The sequence below is a fragment of the Chelonia mydas genome, chromosome 2 (assembly GCF_015237465.2).
Source record: "Chelonia mydas isolate rCheMyd1 chromosome 2, rCheMyd1.pri.v2, whole genome shotgun sequence".
NCBI classification, from domain to species: Eukaryota; Metazoa; Chordata; order Testudines; family Cheloniidae; genus Chelonia; species Chelonia mydas.
This window is the reverse complement of record NC_057850.1, coordinates 66,501,877-66,516,929: the sequence shown is the minus strand read 5'-3', so window position 1 is coordinate 66,516,929 and position 15,053 is coordinate 66,501,877. Positions and strand designations below refer to the sequence as shown.

At 43.1% G+C, this 15,053-nt stretch overlaps 1 protein-coding gene across 4 annotated transcripts in view; it reads left to right on the top strand.

The window, feature by feature from the left end:
- TGS1 (trimethylguanosine synthase 1) overlaps nt 1-4,880 on the top strand; it is a 50,550-nt gene extending 45,670 nt beyond the window's left edge. For all 4 annotated transcript variants that reach the window (XM_037892601.2, XM_037892602.2, XM_037892604.2 and 1 more), the window contains one exon: nt 4,557-4,880. In XM_037892601.2, coding sequence (XP_037748529.1) covers nt 4,557-4,673 — 117 coding nt within the window. In that variant the 3' untranslated portion in view covers nt 4,674-4,880. The remainder of the gene's footprint in view (nt 1-4,556) is intronic.
- Nucleotides 4,881-15,053: the final 10,173 nt, after the last annotated feature.

Genomic DNA, 15,053 nt, shown 5'->3' with positions numbered 1-15,053 from the left:
TGACCACCCGGTATATCACAAGCTATTATATTTCCTCCATATACCCCTATATTAAGCCCAAGGGCTTTTCTTAGAATAAGGCATTTCAGTCCTCAGGATACTAAACTGGCAGAGAACAGGACAGACTAAAGTATCACCAATGCTTGAGGCCCCTGTAATGACAGGAAATTGATTAGGTGAGATATGTCTGCATGATCCCAGCGGCCAACCTCACTCCACAATGCAAGGGAAGGAGGAGAAACTCCCAAGGGCCCTGCTAGTCCTTCCCAACCTAAATCTGGCAATCAGTATGTGAGCAAGACGCACCATCCAGGCATCTAGAAAGAGGAATTTCTGAACCACCTCAAGAGCACTGGTCCATCCAAATGGTGTCCTGTCTTCAGCTGTGGCCAATCTCTGATGCCTCAGAGGAAGGGGAGAACAAGTAAACCCAGAACACACCTAGCCAATTATGCATTGGAGAAAAAAATTCCTTCCTGACCCCTGCAGACAACCAGCTGAAGCCTGAAGCATGAGATTTGATTATAGTCTATCTCATGACATACAAGGCATAGAAAAGAATGTTGTGTAATTTAACCCAGCTTTCAGATGTTGTATGACATGCATTTCTATCTCTGAAGCATTGTGTGAGTTGGCCCTTAAAACTGCTGCTGATCCCCTTTGGTTAGCGATGCTTTTTAGACAAGGTCCAAGACTAAGACATAGCAAAGCCTGACCCTCTGACCTATATAGAGAAATATTTCTTATAACTTCCCTTCTGAATAGTTAAAGGCAGAGAATGAGAGACAGTGAGATCTTATGTTAATTTGAATGTGCTGTGATTGGCACAGTAGAAGAACTTAGATTCATAGATTTTGCCAGGTAACTATACTTACTGTACTTTGCTTTTAAAATGTGTCTCATCTATAAAACAAACTCAGGTGCTCTAGTATTTAATGAAGACTCAAGACAAAATAGAATCACAGGATCAGTTCTGGATTTCAAACTTGCTAAATTTCAAGGTGCTTGGATCTGAGATTTTGGTTTGGGCTTATCTAAGTTTTTAAATAACACCAGAGTTTTGAGGGGTTTTCATACATTGTTGTTATTCTTCATTGGGTCTTTAAAGTATTTACATGAAAAATGCTCCCTGCAAGGATGGTGAGTAATTGGAACTTGTTTGTGTTCTGTGTAAAGCCCAAAGCAGTTAAAGAATATTAACTTTCCTTAGCAGGTTAGGATTTTTGTTAGTTTCTAGGTTGTTAGAATATTAATTTTAATTTGCTATCTACATATTGTATAAAGTGACATGGCTGCCATAGCACTGTTGTAAGATTGTTGTAAAATGGCAGTGTGAGCAATCAAAGAAGTTGGGCATTTTAGGGGAGTCTATGCATCGTAAGTCCAGCTAGTGGAGGAAATTGATGCCTAGATTAGCTGCTTTAAGGAATTTAGGTCTGAAGAAAGTACGAGAAAAAGAGGAGGACAGAGAAACATTCCATGCTGGATCGTGTACTCTCAGCATATATAGTAAGTTTGCACATTACCTTAATTGCTAACCTAAAAAGAGCCATACTTTTTAATCATTATCTAAGATAATGTAGCTATCCAGATCTACTTTCCTGCTCATATTTCCTTTTTCACATTCCATTATATTATATTTAAAATGTAACTAGAGTAGAAAGGAGAAATGTCAAAAAATTGTTTTGTTTTTAAAATAATTTTATTAAGAATCATTGGAGGTGCATGTTGATATTACTAAGAATAATGGGAGACAAAAGAACAGAATGTTTTGAAATAACCAAGGGGGGAATAGGGATTGAGGAAGGCAGTGATTGCAGTTTTTAAAAGCATTTGTCAATTAGTGTGTAGTTAGTCTTGTGTAATGCTGGGTTTTTTGGTTTTTTTTTCCCCCCTATAACTGTCAGGGTTCATTGAACCCTGCTGATTTAGAATTGCCAGCAAGTATCTTGTACATAATTAGATCTCCAGTAATTTGTACCTGAACATAATTGGAAAATGTTCTTAGATTTTTTTTCCTGCACGCAGGTTGTTCCATATGAGTCGGCAGCACCTCTGTACTGAATTCTGTTTGTTTCTCTGGACCTCCCCTCAACAAAAAGAAGGTTGAGGAATTAGCATAGAGTGTAGATGAGCAGGCAACCTGTGTAGTTCATGGCAATCTGGAATCTTGAGACTTTTATACTACATTTTGTTTAATTTCCCTATATTGCTTATACTTGTATATTTAATTGGCTTCAAGGAACCTTGTCACACTTTGTTTAAAGTATTTTTAGTGATTGACTGAAATTGTAACTATACTCATCCTGGATCTAATACTATGAAACTATAAGTAGCCACACACACACTGTAATTGTTCAAATATGCTTCAGTACGTGTTGCCTTTCTTCAACGCTTATGTCCTGCATTTCAGCTAAGTCCGACATTTTATTTTTCTTTATTTAGTTGTGTAGTTTCCATTTGGTTTATTAGGAAGCTGGAAAAATTAAGGAAATCAGTCCATTCTTTATCTTTATCAGACATTTTGATTAAATGCTTCTGTTGTTTAGTAGGAATTCATTAGTCATGCACACAAACATTTCATGCTGCAAATTCTATTCCTAGTGTGCTGAAATTTATATTGAAATGCCTTTTTGCTGGCATTGTGTAGTACCTGCTCTCATACTGAGTAGTCTCATCCAAAATATTGACGTAATAACTTAAACAAATCTAATTACAAAACATATGTATTCCAACAATTTTGAAGGGGGTGATTATTGCTTTTTCTTAAACAGAATTCTTAAAGAAGAGTAGCACAAAACTAACATCCTTAAATTTGTTTTGCCCTTAGATGTTAACAACTTTGCCATTAAAATTTCAAGTAAGAAAAAATAAGTCAGAACATTTAACATTCCTGACCACTTGCCAAATTCAGATTCTTGTGCTATTTATAAATACCTCAGTCAGCTTCTGTTTTTTTGCCTTAAGTATTCGGTTGCATTTTGACAAGAACAGTGTTTTTTCTTATTAACATTAAACTGTGGGATGAAAAAGCTTTTAAGGCTTTTGTTTTTATCTGCTGCTGTAAGAAAGAAAATAAATGTGTTTCAGATTAATATGTGATAATTATTGATTTCCATAAAAAAGTTCAAAGTAGAATTTAAATTAATGTTATTTCTATTACAGTAGCTGTTTTTTTACTAATACAAAAATAAGAGGAAGTTCAGCATGTTTAAATATAAACTCATGTATAAGTCTCAAAGGAGTTTAGAAGAGGTAACGGTGCATACTTAACTTTGCATTTTAGCAGCTGCTGCCATGGACTTCTTGGTCTAAAGGTCAGTTAAAATCTACTGCAGGCTTGTAGTTCATGACCTTAAAATTTTAGTCAGCATAGAATCACTTTGTACGTTTGCTTTCTTGGGAGCAATTTGAATGCAAAACTGATGCAAAGACAACAAAGTGTATCAGATTGGGTGCCACCCAGTCGTTTAACAGCTGCAGACAGACTGCAAAACATGTGTGGAAGCACATTGAAATCAAGGAGGCCCTGCATCCACACAACTGCCTGCCCGTGCACATTGCCAGATCAGGGTCTTCAAGGGTACCTTTTCTTTTTTTCTTTAAAGATACATTTTCAGTTATGTTCCCTATATTTTTTCTTTCCTTCTTGTGGTAGTCCATCCCAGGTACAGCTGTAATAAACAAGTATTTCCTATTGTTCACACTCGGCACACTGTAAATATTAAGTAGGAAGAACACAATTACTGAATGCTATAGTCATAGAATGAGAGCACCTGCTGCAACAAGTTCTCTTTGCTAAGTGTCCTGTAAATATTGCTTTAAAATTAGTGGAGCATTAAGGATGTTCAAAGCATAGTAACTGAACATCAGTAGATTCAGTAGACGTTTTGCCATTGACTTCAGTGGGGCCAGGATTTCTATCTGGAACATTTAGCAGCAGTTAATTTGCTAACTGTTTTATTCTAAACATTGTGTGAGACTTAAAAAAAAAAAAAAAAGTGTCTAGTTAAGGGTTTTTTTGTGACACATTTTTCTCATCCCATATTTTTTCTTGAGCAGTCAACTCCCGTGCAATCTTTCATCCTTTCCCTTGATTAAAATTTAGCTCTCATAATCTACAAAAATTACGGGATTTTGGTGCCTTCCTGTTGCTGTTTGCTGCAAGTGAGATGGGCGAACTGCAATGCTCTCAAAACTGAGGGTCCTGTACCCCAGGATTAACATTTCTGGTAACCACTTTTAAATAACACTGAAGTGTGAAACAATAGCAAGCATTTTTCCACATATGTAGTCCTACTGTTTTAATAGCTATGAAGGAGGAAGATTTTTCAGAGGCACAAATGGCACATAGACACTAATCAGCCATTGTTTTGTTTGTTTGTTTACATGTTTAAGGAGGGATTTTTTCACTGTTACCAAGAAGTGTATCCCCGTTTTAATAGTAGCAAAGAAAACACTTTTGATTATGTTTGGTTATGTGGAGATGAATGAAAGATGTGTTTTGAAATTGCTTGTTTTTCTGGGAGTAGACTATTTGTTTTTATTCTTTTTAGGTTGCTTCCTTGGCTGGACCAGGAGGGCAAGTTGAAATAGAACAAAATTTTCTCAATAACAAACTGAAGACAATAACTGTTTATTTTGGTGACCTAATCAGACGAGATGTATCCTGAACTCAGTGCATATATACCTAAGTAAGAAATGGATCACGGTGTTCTAGACTTCCTAATAATATAGACTTGATTTCCCTTTGTCTCTAATTGATGGCTTTAGTTAAATTTCTTCTGTTTAATTTTTTTCTCCTTCCTTTTTTTGTTTAAAGAAATATGTTTTCATCCTGTTCATTGCAAATATGTCAATAAAATACTTTTATAATAAGATTTTCGACATTGATGTATTTCTTTAATTAAAATAACAAAATGAAACTTTAGTAGTTTTCATTACCAAAGATCTTATTGTAAATCTAGGGAAAGCTGCCTTCAGAATAATACATGTCACAATACCAGTCTAAGAGGAGTTCAAGGCTCTGTTCAAATATGCACGCAGAACCTAAATTATATTTTATAAAAGGTATTTTTAGTGTTTATCAATTTTCCAGCCCTGCAGAATATTCAAAACAAATTGAGAGAGATCTAGTACTTAGTACAAACTAATTCCGGAAACAAATAATGAAAATGCAGTTTCTCTGAAAAAATAAAGAGTTTATAAAGATCTATGGTCCATGCTTAAATAATTACACAGAATAAGCTACTGTATGGGAAAACCTACCAAAGACTTACCAAAGTCAGAGTTAAGCAGCTCTCAGTTCAGCTGGAAAACATTTATGTGGTCACTATTCATCACCCTAGGGTCCACAGACCTGTTACAAGGGGTACTTCAGCCTGCCTGCGGCTTGTGGGCAGGACCAGACTTGTCAGTCGCTGGCAGCAGGGAAATGGCCTTCCCCCTGAAATTCCCTCCAGTCTATTTGCCTTCCCAGTGGCCAGTTGTTCACCCAGCCCTCACTGCTGCGGAACCTTTCTGAAGGAAATTTGAAACTTTATTTCAAATTTCTAACTAACAGTGTGACTCGATGTGTCTGATTCCCAGTCGTGTCCCAGGGCTGCGTTTGCCTTCTGGGAAAACTGTCCTCTAACTCGGCTTCCCCTTCTGAGGTGTTTGCAGTGGCTGTGGCCCCTGCAGGCTTCAGAGAGAAAAGCCATAAGCACAAGGAAAGGTCTGTGTCTTACTCCCTCTTATTGAATGTCTCATTGGGGAGCTCAGCTGGCTCTGTGGGCAGAATGTGGTCCCAAGCCAGGTAGGGTTGGCTTGGCCTCCTGCCCTGGGAAGGGAAAGAGGCAAGCAGGATTGGAAATGAACTGGTTCCAGGGCAAACAACCCCCCTCACCCATCTCTGAGGGGAGAGAATCTAGAAGGGCAGTGTGCCAGATGGAAGGTTGCACCTGAGTCCCTATAGACCACATCAGCAGCCACATTCTGTGGAGCTCAGCTATCTACTCCCCCTTCCCTCAGGCTGTAGATGGAGGGCACTGGACACCCCATGGGACACTGCCAATGCCAGGAAGTCTGGTAAGGGGCCTTTGGGCCCAGCTCCCTCTCCTTGCTACCACTTCTATATCAGACCTCCAGGATCTCTATTGATATACCTAACTGAGGCCTCTAGGGGAAACGCAGACCCATGTGGCCCCCGTACAGTAGAAAGGGGTAGAATCTCTGACGAGTTGATTCTTGAATACCAGTATCTTCCCTGAAAGATCCCAAGGGGACCTTGTTGGGGAGAGAAGACAACAAATCCAGCTTCTTTCAGGGCAGGGGATTGCCATCCATTTATTTTTCTGAAGGAATGTCTGAGCCAAATGTTGCTTCTCTCTCAGAAGCAAGATCATAGGGACTGTGACACACAAGCCCATTTGTGTTCACTACTCTGTATCTGCAACTCTTGTCAGGCCCAACATACTCACTACACATGCCACACTGTTGTCATCATCTATATCTAAAAAGATGTCATGTAAGGCAGTGGTTCTGAACCCAGGAGAGAACTCAGGACTGGGAGGGTGTTGGTGTCACCCTGCAAGCTGGTGGAAGTTGGGGTGAGGCCATTGTGCTGTGTGCACACTGCTGGTGTCAGGGCTCTGAACCAAAGCTGTGCAGCACAGAGGCACCCAGGGTTCCACAGCAGACAGTGGCAAAACCCCTTCCTAGTCTGGGTTGAACCCCAGGATGTCACAGGAACAAATTCCAGAAAGACTAAATCAACGCTGGTTCCTTTGTTCACCTTCATGTAGTGCAACATGGTAGATAATTCTCCATGAATAGTCCGCCTGCTCATCTTAAGAGTGCAGTATGGCAGATTAACAGAGAGAAGACTAAGCAAGAGATCTGTGCTAATTCCACTGGGTTCACAAGATTAGCTGTGTATAGTACATCAGTAGATCGTCCGCAGGTAACACAAGTCAGTGCTAGGGGAATTTTGGATAGCTATTGCAAAAAGCTTTATAGCCAAAATAAAGAGAGAAAACCTCAGTTAAGTCTAGTCTACACTAGCAATAGGAGCATATCTTGGTGTCTCTGAAAAGAAGGGGGGAGCTAAGAGGTTGCCAGAAATATGAATATTAGCAAGTGAAAGTTGCAGAGAAGAAACACCAGTGTACTAAAGTTAGGATCAAACCCAGCAAATTAAGACTACTCAATAAGATCAAAAGCTTTCTCTTCCAGAGGAAGTGCAGCTGCTGAAGCAGACATTTTTACACAATACAGCTATCATTACTGAAAGTGCTTGTGCCATCAGTTTGTTTCTTAAATCAACCTAATCACTGGATATTGAACGTTATCACTGAGATGGGGCGGCTGCCCCTCACTGGTATGTAAGGGGTTAAAGCCACTCTGGGGAGGCTGCGCAGGAGGCAGCCAATAAGGAAAACGCTTGTAATGCCAGCCAATTAGGAGAAGGTTTATTGGAGGAGTCAGTCAGGGCCAGGCTGGCTCATATAAGAAGGGGCTACTAAGCAAAGCGGAGTTTTGAGGGAGGAGGACGGGCGGCTTAGGGGGCTGGAGCATCATGGACAGAGCAGCGCTGGGCAGGGTCAGCAGAGTATCTGAAAGCTCCAGGTTGACGGCTGCCAGACTGAGGCCCTGACACAAGGGCAGAGGAGCTGCTAGGGCTGTGGGGGAAGTGGCTCAGGGAAAGAGACAGTGGAGTTGGAGGAGGGGCAGTACTTGGCTGCTGGCTATAGAGTCCCTGGGTCAGGGCCTGGAGTAGTTGTTGGGCCCGGGCTCCCCATTTCTCCCCCCCCGCCCGCCCCAGGCACTGAGGAGAGTGGCCAGTGCATGGACTGCAGTCTGCCACTGAGAGGAGTGGCTAGAACCTGAACTGCAGATTGCCACTGAGGCAAGTGGTTGGGCTGAGGCCTGTCGGCCCCCCGGAGGGGGGGAAAGAACCGAGTGGGACACAGGAGGTCTCCCGGAGGGCTGTGTCCAGAAAAGGACAACATAGTCCGGGGAGTGACATGGGTCCTGGACGAGAGATAGGAGTGACAACGGGCGAGACACCACCACCAGAGGAGGGCGCACTGACAACCCCGAGCCAATTCCCAGGTTGACCAGCAGGAGGATCCACTGTGGTGAGTCAAACCCAGTTACACACTGTCTATTTTAGATATGAAACTAAGAAAAACTGATGTGTAGTTGCAATTGGTGTGATTTTTTTTTCCACTAAGGCCAGGCCCAAAGCCTCATCCTAATGCCCAGTCTGAGTAAGGGGGGATGTGCACTGGGAGGTTGTGGGAGGAATGCTCAGCAACAGCTACCACAGTGCCTTGGCATTTCTACCTCGCTTGCCTTGCCCACTTCCACCAAGCTCTGTATAGTATCACAGATGACAAATGGGTTCTAGAGATCCATAAGTCATGACTACCCAATCCAGTTTCTGTCCTTTCCTCTTTCCCCATCCGTCTTTTCAGAGACCTGCTGGATCTCCCCTTTGAGCCTCTCTCAGAATGCTGTTTGTGCTACCTCACCCTTAATATGGTCTTTGTGGGTGCCATAGCGAGGCGAGTGAGCAAGTTTCAGGCACTCGCGGCTGAACCTCTCCATACATAATATCAATAGAACTGAACTTTTCAGACTTGTCTCCTCATCTATTTCTAGCTTTAGGTGGCCAAACAAAAGTTCAGCCTCCTTCATCACAGAGAATATCCAAGTGGATAACTCGCTGTATCTTGACTCATCAGTTGTCTAGTGTACCTCTCCCGCAGAATATTAGCGTTCACTTTACAAGTGCTCAGGCAACAGCCACCAACTACTACAAGAATGTGCCAATATCTGAGAGATGCAAGGTGGCAATAAGGAGTAAACCACTGACCTTTGTCAAGCTCTATGACTTGGATGTAGCTTCCAGACCAGATGCCAAGTTCAGGAGAGCAGTATTGTCAGCTGTTCGACTGATGCAACTGAAGGTTCTTGTTCCCACCATCCAGAGGGGATGCTTGCTTGCCAGTCATCTACGGTGGGATCCACAATGAATCATACTACAGGATAAATAACTCTTTCTTCTTCAAGTAACTTTTGAAAAAAAAAACAAGGAGGAATCCGGTGGCACCTTAAAGACTAACCGATTTATTTGGGCATAAGCTTTTGTGGGTAAAAAACTCAGTTCTTCAGATGCAAGATGTGGTTCTTTAAGATGATGTTGTCCAGGTCCCAGGACCTACCCTCTCTCCCTACTTTCAGAGTCTTCAGCAAACACAGGCTTTAAATTGTGAGGGAAATGGGGAAGGGTTCTGCTCTTTATGCCCTTAATCCGGGAGCACCAAGCGATGTCCATGAGTCCTCACAGACCTCACTTGGTGCTCCCGGATAAGGAGCATAAAGAGCAATGCTATTCAGAATACTCCAATCTGATGCTAATGAGCCTCATGTGGACACAGAGTGGAAACCACCCTGACGACAACATCTCGAAGAAGATTTACTGTTGGGTAAATAACCGCTGTATCATGTGTCAGGGGTTTTAGATTTACCTGGAAATAATTTGCTAGCAGTTCACCAGCCTAGTTTGTATCTGAATTTTTTTTGACATTACGCTATAAAGAGGGGGAAAAGAACTGTGAGAGAAGCTGGAGTTGTATGGCTATTTAAAGGTGAACTGTCACGCAAAAAAATAAAAATCTGGGGGCAAGTATTCTCTTTTTGTACAGTGCCTTGCACAATAGATTCCTGGTCCGTGCCCACGCAAACAGGGCTGACGTGACCTTTGGATATATAAACAGCGGAGTAGTGACTAGGAGTAGGGAGGTGATTTTTACCTCTTTATACAGCACTGGTGAAACCAGACTGGAATGTCTGGTATCCGCATTTGAAAAAATTGACACAGGCACAGAAAATAGCCACAAAAATGATTTGAGAGACTTAAAGAGCTCAATCTGTTTAGTTTATCAAAACAGATTGAGGACAGTTAATTACAGTGTAAAAGTAGTTTGACAGTGAGAAAATACTGGGTACTAAAGGGCTCTTTAATCTAGTGGTGAAAGGCATAATTAGAACGTGTGGCTGAAAGGGCCAATGCTCCTAGATTCGGACTTTGTGTAATACAAAACCCCATACTCCTTACAGTGAAAGCCACAAGATCAGACATCACCACCTCCCAGATCTATTTGGCAGCCAGAGCCACCTCTCCACAAAGCCATTATTTGCCTCCTCTCCTCTCAGAACAAAAGCACCTCCTTATTGGATTCCCTTCCACTATCACTTGTTTCCCTGTGTCTTTCTGCACTAGTTCTTTATAGACCTGCCATCAGCTTCTCTGTCTCTACTAGCTCTTCCCCTTTCCTACTCAAAATTATCGCTTCTGACAGCCCCATCACCCCTTCTGAATAAGTCACACTTGGCCTGTCCTCACTTGCTAATTCTCATCCAATCTGCATCCTGTTGCTCCACAGGAAGGTTCTGGGGAACGTAGTCTTTGTCCACCTCTCTGACCACATGAAGAACATTTGAATCAAGAGAGGATGAATTCTGGCCAGAATGCTTGTTCACTTCCTAAAACAACTAATGCAGTTCCCAGGGGATCCAGAATGATACAGCTGGACGGATCTTTCAATAATGGATCTAAATTTGTATTCACTAGATTCCTATCAAGCTCGGAATCAAATTCAGAATTGCTTTCCTCTGTTTAAAAATTAAAATTTGCTTCAGTCTACCTCTGACTTTATATCCCTCTCAATCCCCACACCCTACTTATTTTGACCACCTCCCTTTCCTTTTCCTGTGATTCTCTCTCTCTACCCTCTAAGTACTGAGGTTGGGGTTAGGGAATAGACTTGAGATTCATATTTAGTCTGAACTAATTCACCTAACTGATAGTTTTCGTCTGTCTAGCTCAGGCATTTCTAACATGCCTGTCACTGGGATATCTTAGTGCCGTACAGTGTACTAGAGAGATGGATTTGCAGGGGCTAGCAAATTTTAGATTTCTATTTCCAAATGCAACTAGTTTAAAACACTGTAAAAATGCAGCTAATATACATTATTCCTGATTAGGGACTGTAGTAAGCCAGCCAGACTCAATACTGCTCCATGCTTTGGTTTGGAATGGGGCACTAAACCCCATCACACACACTCCCCCTCAGATCCAGAGTTGCAGACGCACTTTTGTTGACAGACCTCTCCCCATCTCATGAAAAGAAAATGTCAGTTTCAGCTTGATGTACTTTGAAGTGGAACAATTGCAAAGACCAGTACCACCACATGATTCAGGAGTTGTGATCTTTTATGGACTGTAGCCATCATAGGGGTGAATGGACAATTGCTAGCCAGAACAGGTAGAAATGTAGGTAGAAATGTAGGGCCTCCGCAGCCCACTTTACAGATAGGGTCTCCTTCTTGATAATCAAATGCGCAACTTCCCATGGGAACACCTTCCTGCTAAGATATAGGACAGAATGTTCCTCTCCTCCCACTTCTTGTGACAGTATGGGTCCAAGGCTGACAAATTCATCTGTTTGCAAAATAAAAGGGCTTGAGAAGTCAGGGTGAAACAAAACAAGTTCCTGGATCAGTGGCTCTTGTAATACCTGGAAGGCTTTGTCACAGGCTTCAGTCCAGAGGATCTTCCTTGATTAAACGTCTTTCTCCAGAGGCAGCAATCAGGCAAAGTCAGAGATGATCCACCTACGGTTTCCTGCTAGCCCCAGAAGCAGCACACTTGTTTCTATGTAGCAGGGAATCGAGCATTCTGACAAAGCCTTCACCTTTCCCACCAATGGGCATAAACCCCCCCTCTCCCCGCTTTCCTCCCCCGCCGCCCCCCCACGCACTGTTTTTCAGGTAGTTCACAGTTGGCCAAACAACGTTTAGCAGGGTTGGCTGTCAGTCCTGCTTCCTGGGGTGCCTATAGGACCACTGTGAGACGTCTCAGGTCGTCCCCCCAGGTCTCACTATAAATGACAAATATAATTGAAATAAGTGGCCATGTACTGCCTGTGTGTTCATAATACTTTTTCCATTAACCTCCGGAACATAGTGGCAGCCCCGTGCAGACCAAAAGGCATGGTTGTAAATTGGAATAAACCCATGGGTGTATAGAAGGCAATCTCCTGGGATTTGGGGATCAGGGGGATCTTGGTCAGATTGAGAGTGGATATATACCTGGCGGCTTCCAACCTATCCAGCAAGTCATTGACACATGGCATGGAATAAACGAACTTGGATACTGTGTTCACTTTTCAAAAGCCAATGCAAAATCTTGTTGAACTGTTTGGTTTGGACACCAGTACTATCAGACTTCACCGCTTCCTGTGTGACTCCTTGACAGTAACCTGGGTCAACATATTCTGCAGTTCCTGCCACACCGTTTCCCACATTCTTCCATGCTTTTCATCCGGGTTTGGTTTTTATATGGTGAGACACTAGGTGAGGCCAACCTTGGGTTGCGGAAAATATGGACGGGAAGGTGCTGAGGAGTTGATGTATCTTCTGGTCCTGCTCCCGTAGTAACGCTTATCTGATTGTTATTGTCTCTGGGTGGGGAACCATCATAGCCTGGGGGCTGAGCTCAAGAGGGAATGGAATGACAAGGAGTCCCTCCTGCTCTTTCCACACTTTCAGCAGGTTAACATGATATATTTGAGCAGTGTGATGGTGTATGGAATATGGGTGACCATTTAGATATTGTTGATACCAATATTATAAAATTGCAAGGAATATGACCAGAGATATGCCATGTAAAGTATCTGAAAATGTTATGATTTGCCAAGTATGATGATTTGTTTATATGTTTGTATCACCTTTGTATTGTGAGTTATAGATATGTATGGTATATCTGTATTTCCAAACTTGTGCTGTGCATCTGGGTGACACCCCTAGACAGACTGTCATCAGCACTGCCTAGCCTGTTCAATGGCCCATCAAGGGTCATCAACTGTACAATGGACCCATTGAAAGGAACCGGGGATACCGCTTATGAGTTAGCAAGGCATGTAGTATGCCTGTGAACAGAGAATCTAAGGCTTTTCCATGCCATGCGCTGTGAATCATGTGTTTGGGACACAGGAAGTTCAAGCCATATGGCAAAAGGAAAATAAAGGGCAGCTGCATCTTCTCCATTTTTGTCTTCATTCCTGCTTCTAACCTCTAGAGTAACTTTTCTATAAACAAAAAGAAAAGGAGGACTTGTGGCACCTTAGAGACTAACAAATTTATTTGAGCATAAGCTTTCGTGACAAGTGGCAATTCTTCAACAAAAAAACTTCAAAAACAGACTCCAACGAGAGACTGCTGAATTGGAATTAATTTGCAAACTGGATACTATTAACTTAGGCTTGAATAAAGACTGTATTTTCCACTGAATTCATCCGATGAAGTGAGCTGTAGCTCACGAAAGCTTATGCTCAAATAAATTTGTTAGTCTCTAAGGTGCCACAAGTCCTCCTTTTCTTTTTGCGGATACAGACTAACACGGCTGCTACTCTGAAACCTTTCTATAAACGAAGCTCTGAACACAGGACTCAATGACCCATTCTAGTTGTGGGTGTGTTCCAGAGGGACTTTCAAACCAGCAAACTCACCAGTAGTGCTAAGAACCTAACTCTCCCTCAACCCCTAACAGGTATTCTCTGACCATTGTCTGACTACACCCCCAAATCTATTAAACTTTGCGTTCTGACCCCCATTAACCTGCAGTGAGACCCATTTTAGGGGGGAAGGAGAGGGGTCCCTTCTTGTGGACTCTAGATTCCACCTCCCAGACCTGCCCTGAATTGCAGTCCATGTATAGGGAATCCCATTGGAAGTGGCCCAGTTGTCCACACATGAGGCAATTGCCAGACAGTGTAGGGCCTCTGTTGCTTGTCTCCTTCATTGAACGGTGTTCCTGTGAAAGTGCCTCTAACCAGGCTAGAGCCTCCCTCCTGTTTCATCTCTCTGTGGGGTTGAACTCCCAAGGGCAGTCTTTGCTCAATTGGCCAACCTTGGATTGGGAAGCCAGGTTTCTCTTGCACCTCCCCTTCTTGCCCTTCTCTGCATTGGCCATGGTTGAGCTAGGGCTCCCCTTTGGTATTTCTCGGACCAGGTCTGGCAGACTGGATGTAATTTTGTTAGTGTCACTGCCTTTGGAAGACTCTATGGTTGGTGTCACACCACCAACTTCCATACTCTGGGTGGGAGAATTTGGAGAAACTGCTCCAGCTCGACTCTTTTTGCCACCTGCCCCCTTCTTTTTTCTTTTTTTTTTTTCTTCAGGCCAGAGCCACCACCAGCAATGTTCCTTTAGAGTTTGGGTTATCACCCTGGGTCAAGCGCTGGCCAAAAATCTCCCCCACCGGAACCTCTGGCAATGGGCCTCACCTGAAATGCCAAAAGCAACTGGGATGGCCACCTTTGAGTAGGAAATACTCCTGTGTTGCTGTCACATCAAGACTTTGGTATACAGCCTGAGCCATCCCTCTGAGATATGGGCAAATCAGGACCGCCCAGCTCTCCACCAGCCAACGGTCTCTAGTGTTACTAGGAACTCTTTGGGCTCAGCATCTGGTCCCATATTGTTTCAAAGGGAGGTCTGGAGCCAGGCTGTTGTTAGTTGCTCCCACTAGCAGATTAGCGGCAGGCTTTGGGGCTGCAGCAGCGTCACCTGCTGCTCCCTCGGTTGTGTTGCCAACTACCTAATAAGCTTGCTGCTGTTGTTGCTGCTGAGCCTGTTCCTTTTGTTGCATTGCCAGTTGTTGCAGTAACCAAGTCTGTTGTTGCTGCAGATTCTCCACAACCCATGTCAGCAATGTGTCAAGATCCAGCTCTACAACCCCCTTCACTTTTTATTCACATGCCTCAGGCTCCCTTCAGGCCCAAGGACACCCGCTTGAATTCTCCATCAATTTTGTACTGGTGGAGTTTGATAGCTAGCTGGCTTAGTGGTCAGGCAGTGGTTTCACGTTTCTTTTCAGTCTGTCCATCTTGGAGGGCACCCTGCTAAGTCATATACAGGGGGCCTCAGTCTCTCCTGTGTGTCCCCTCTTTCTCTCAAGACAGGGGCAGCATGGGGGACCCAGGCCCTCCCACTCCACCAG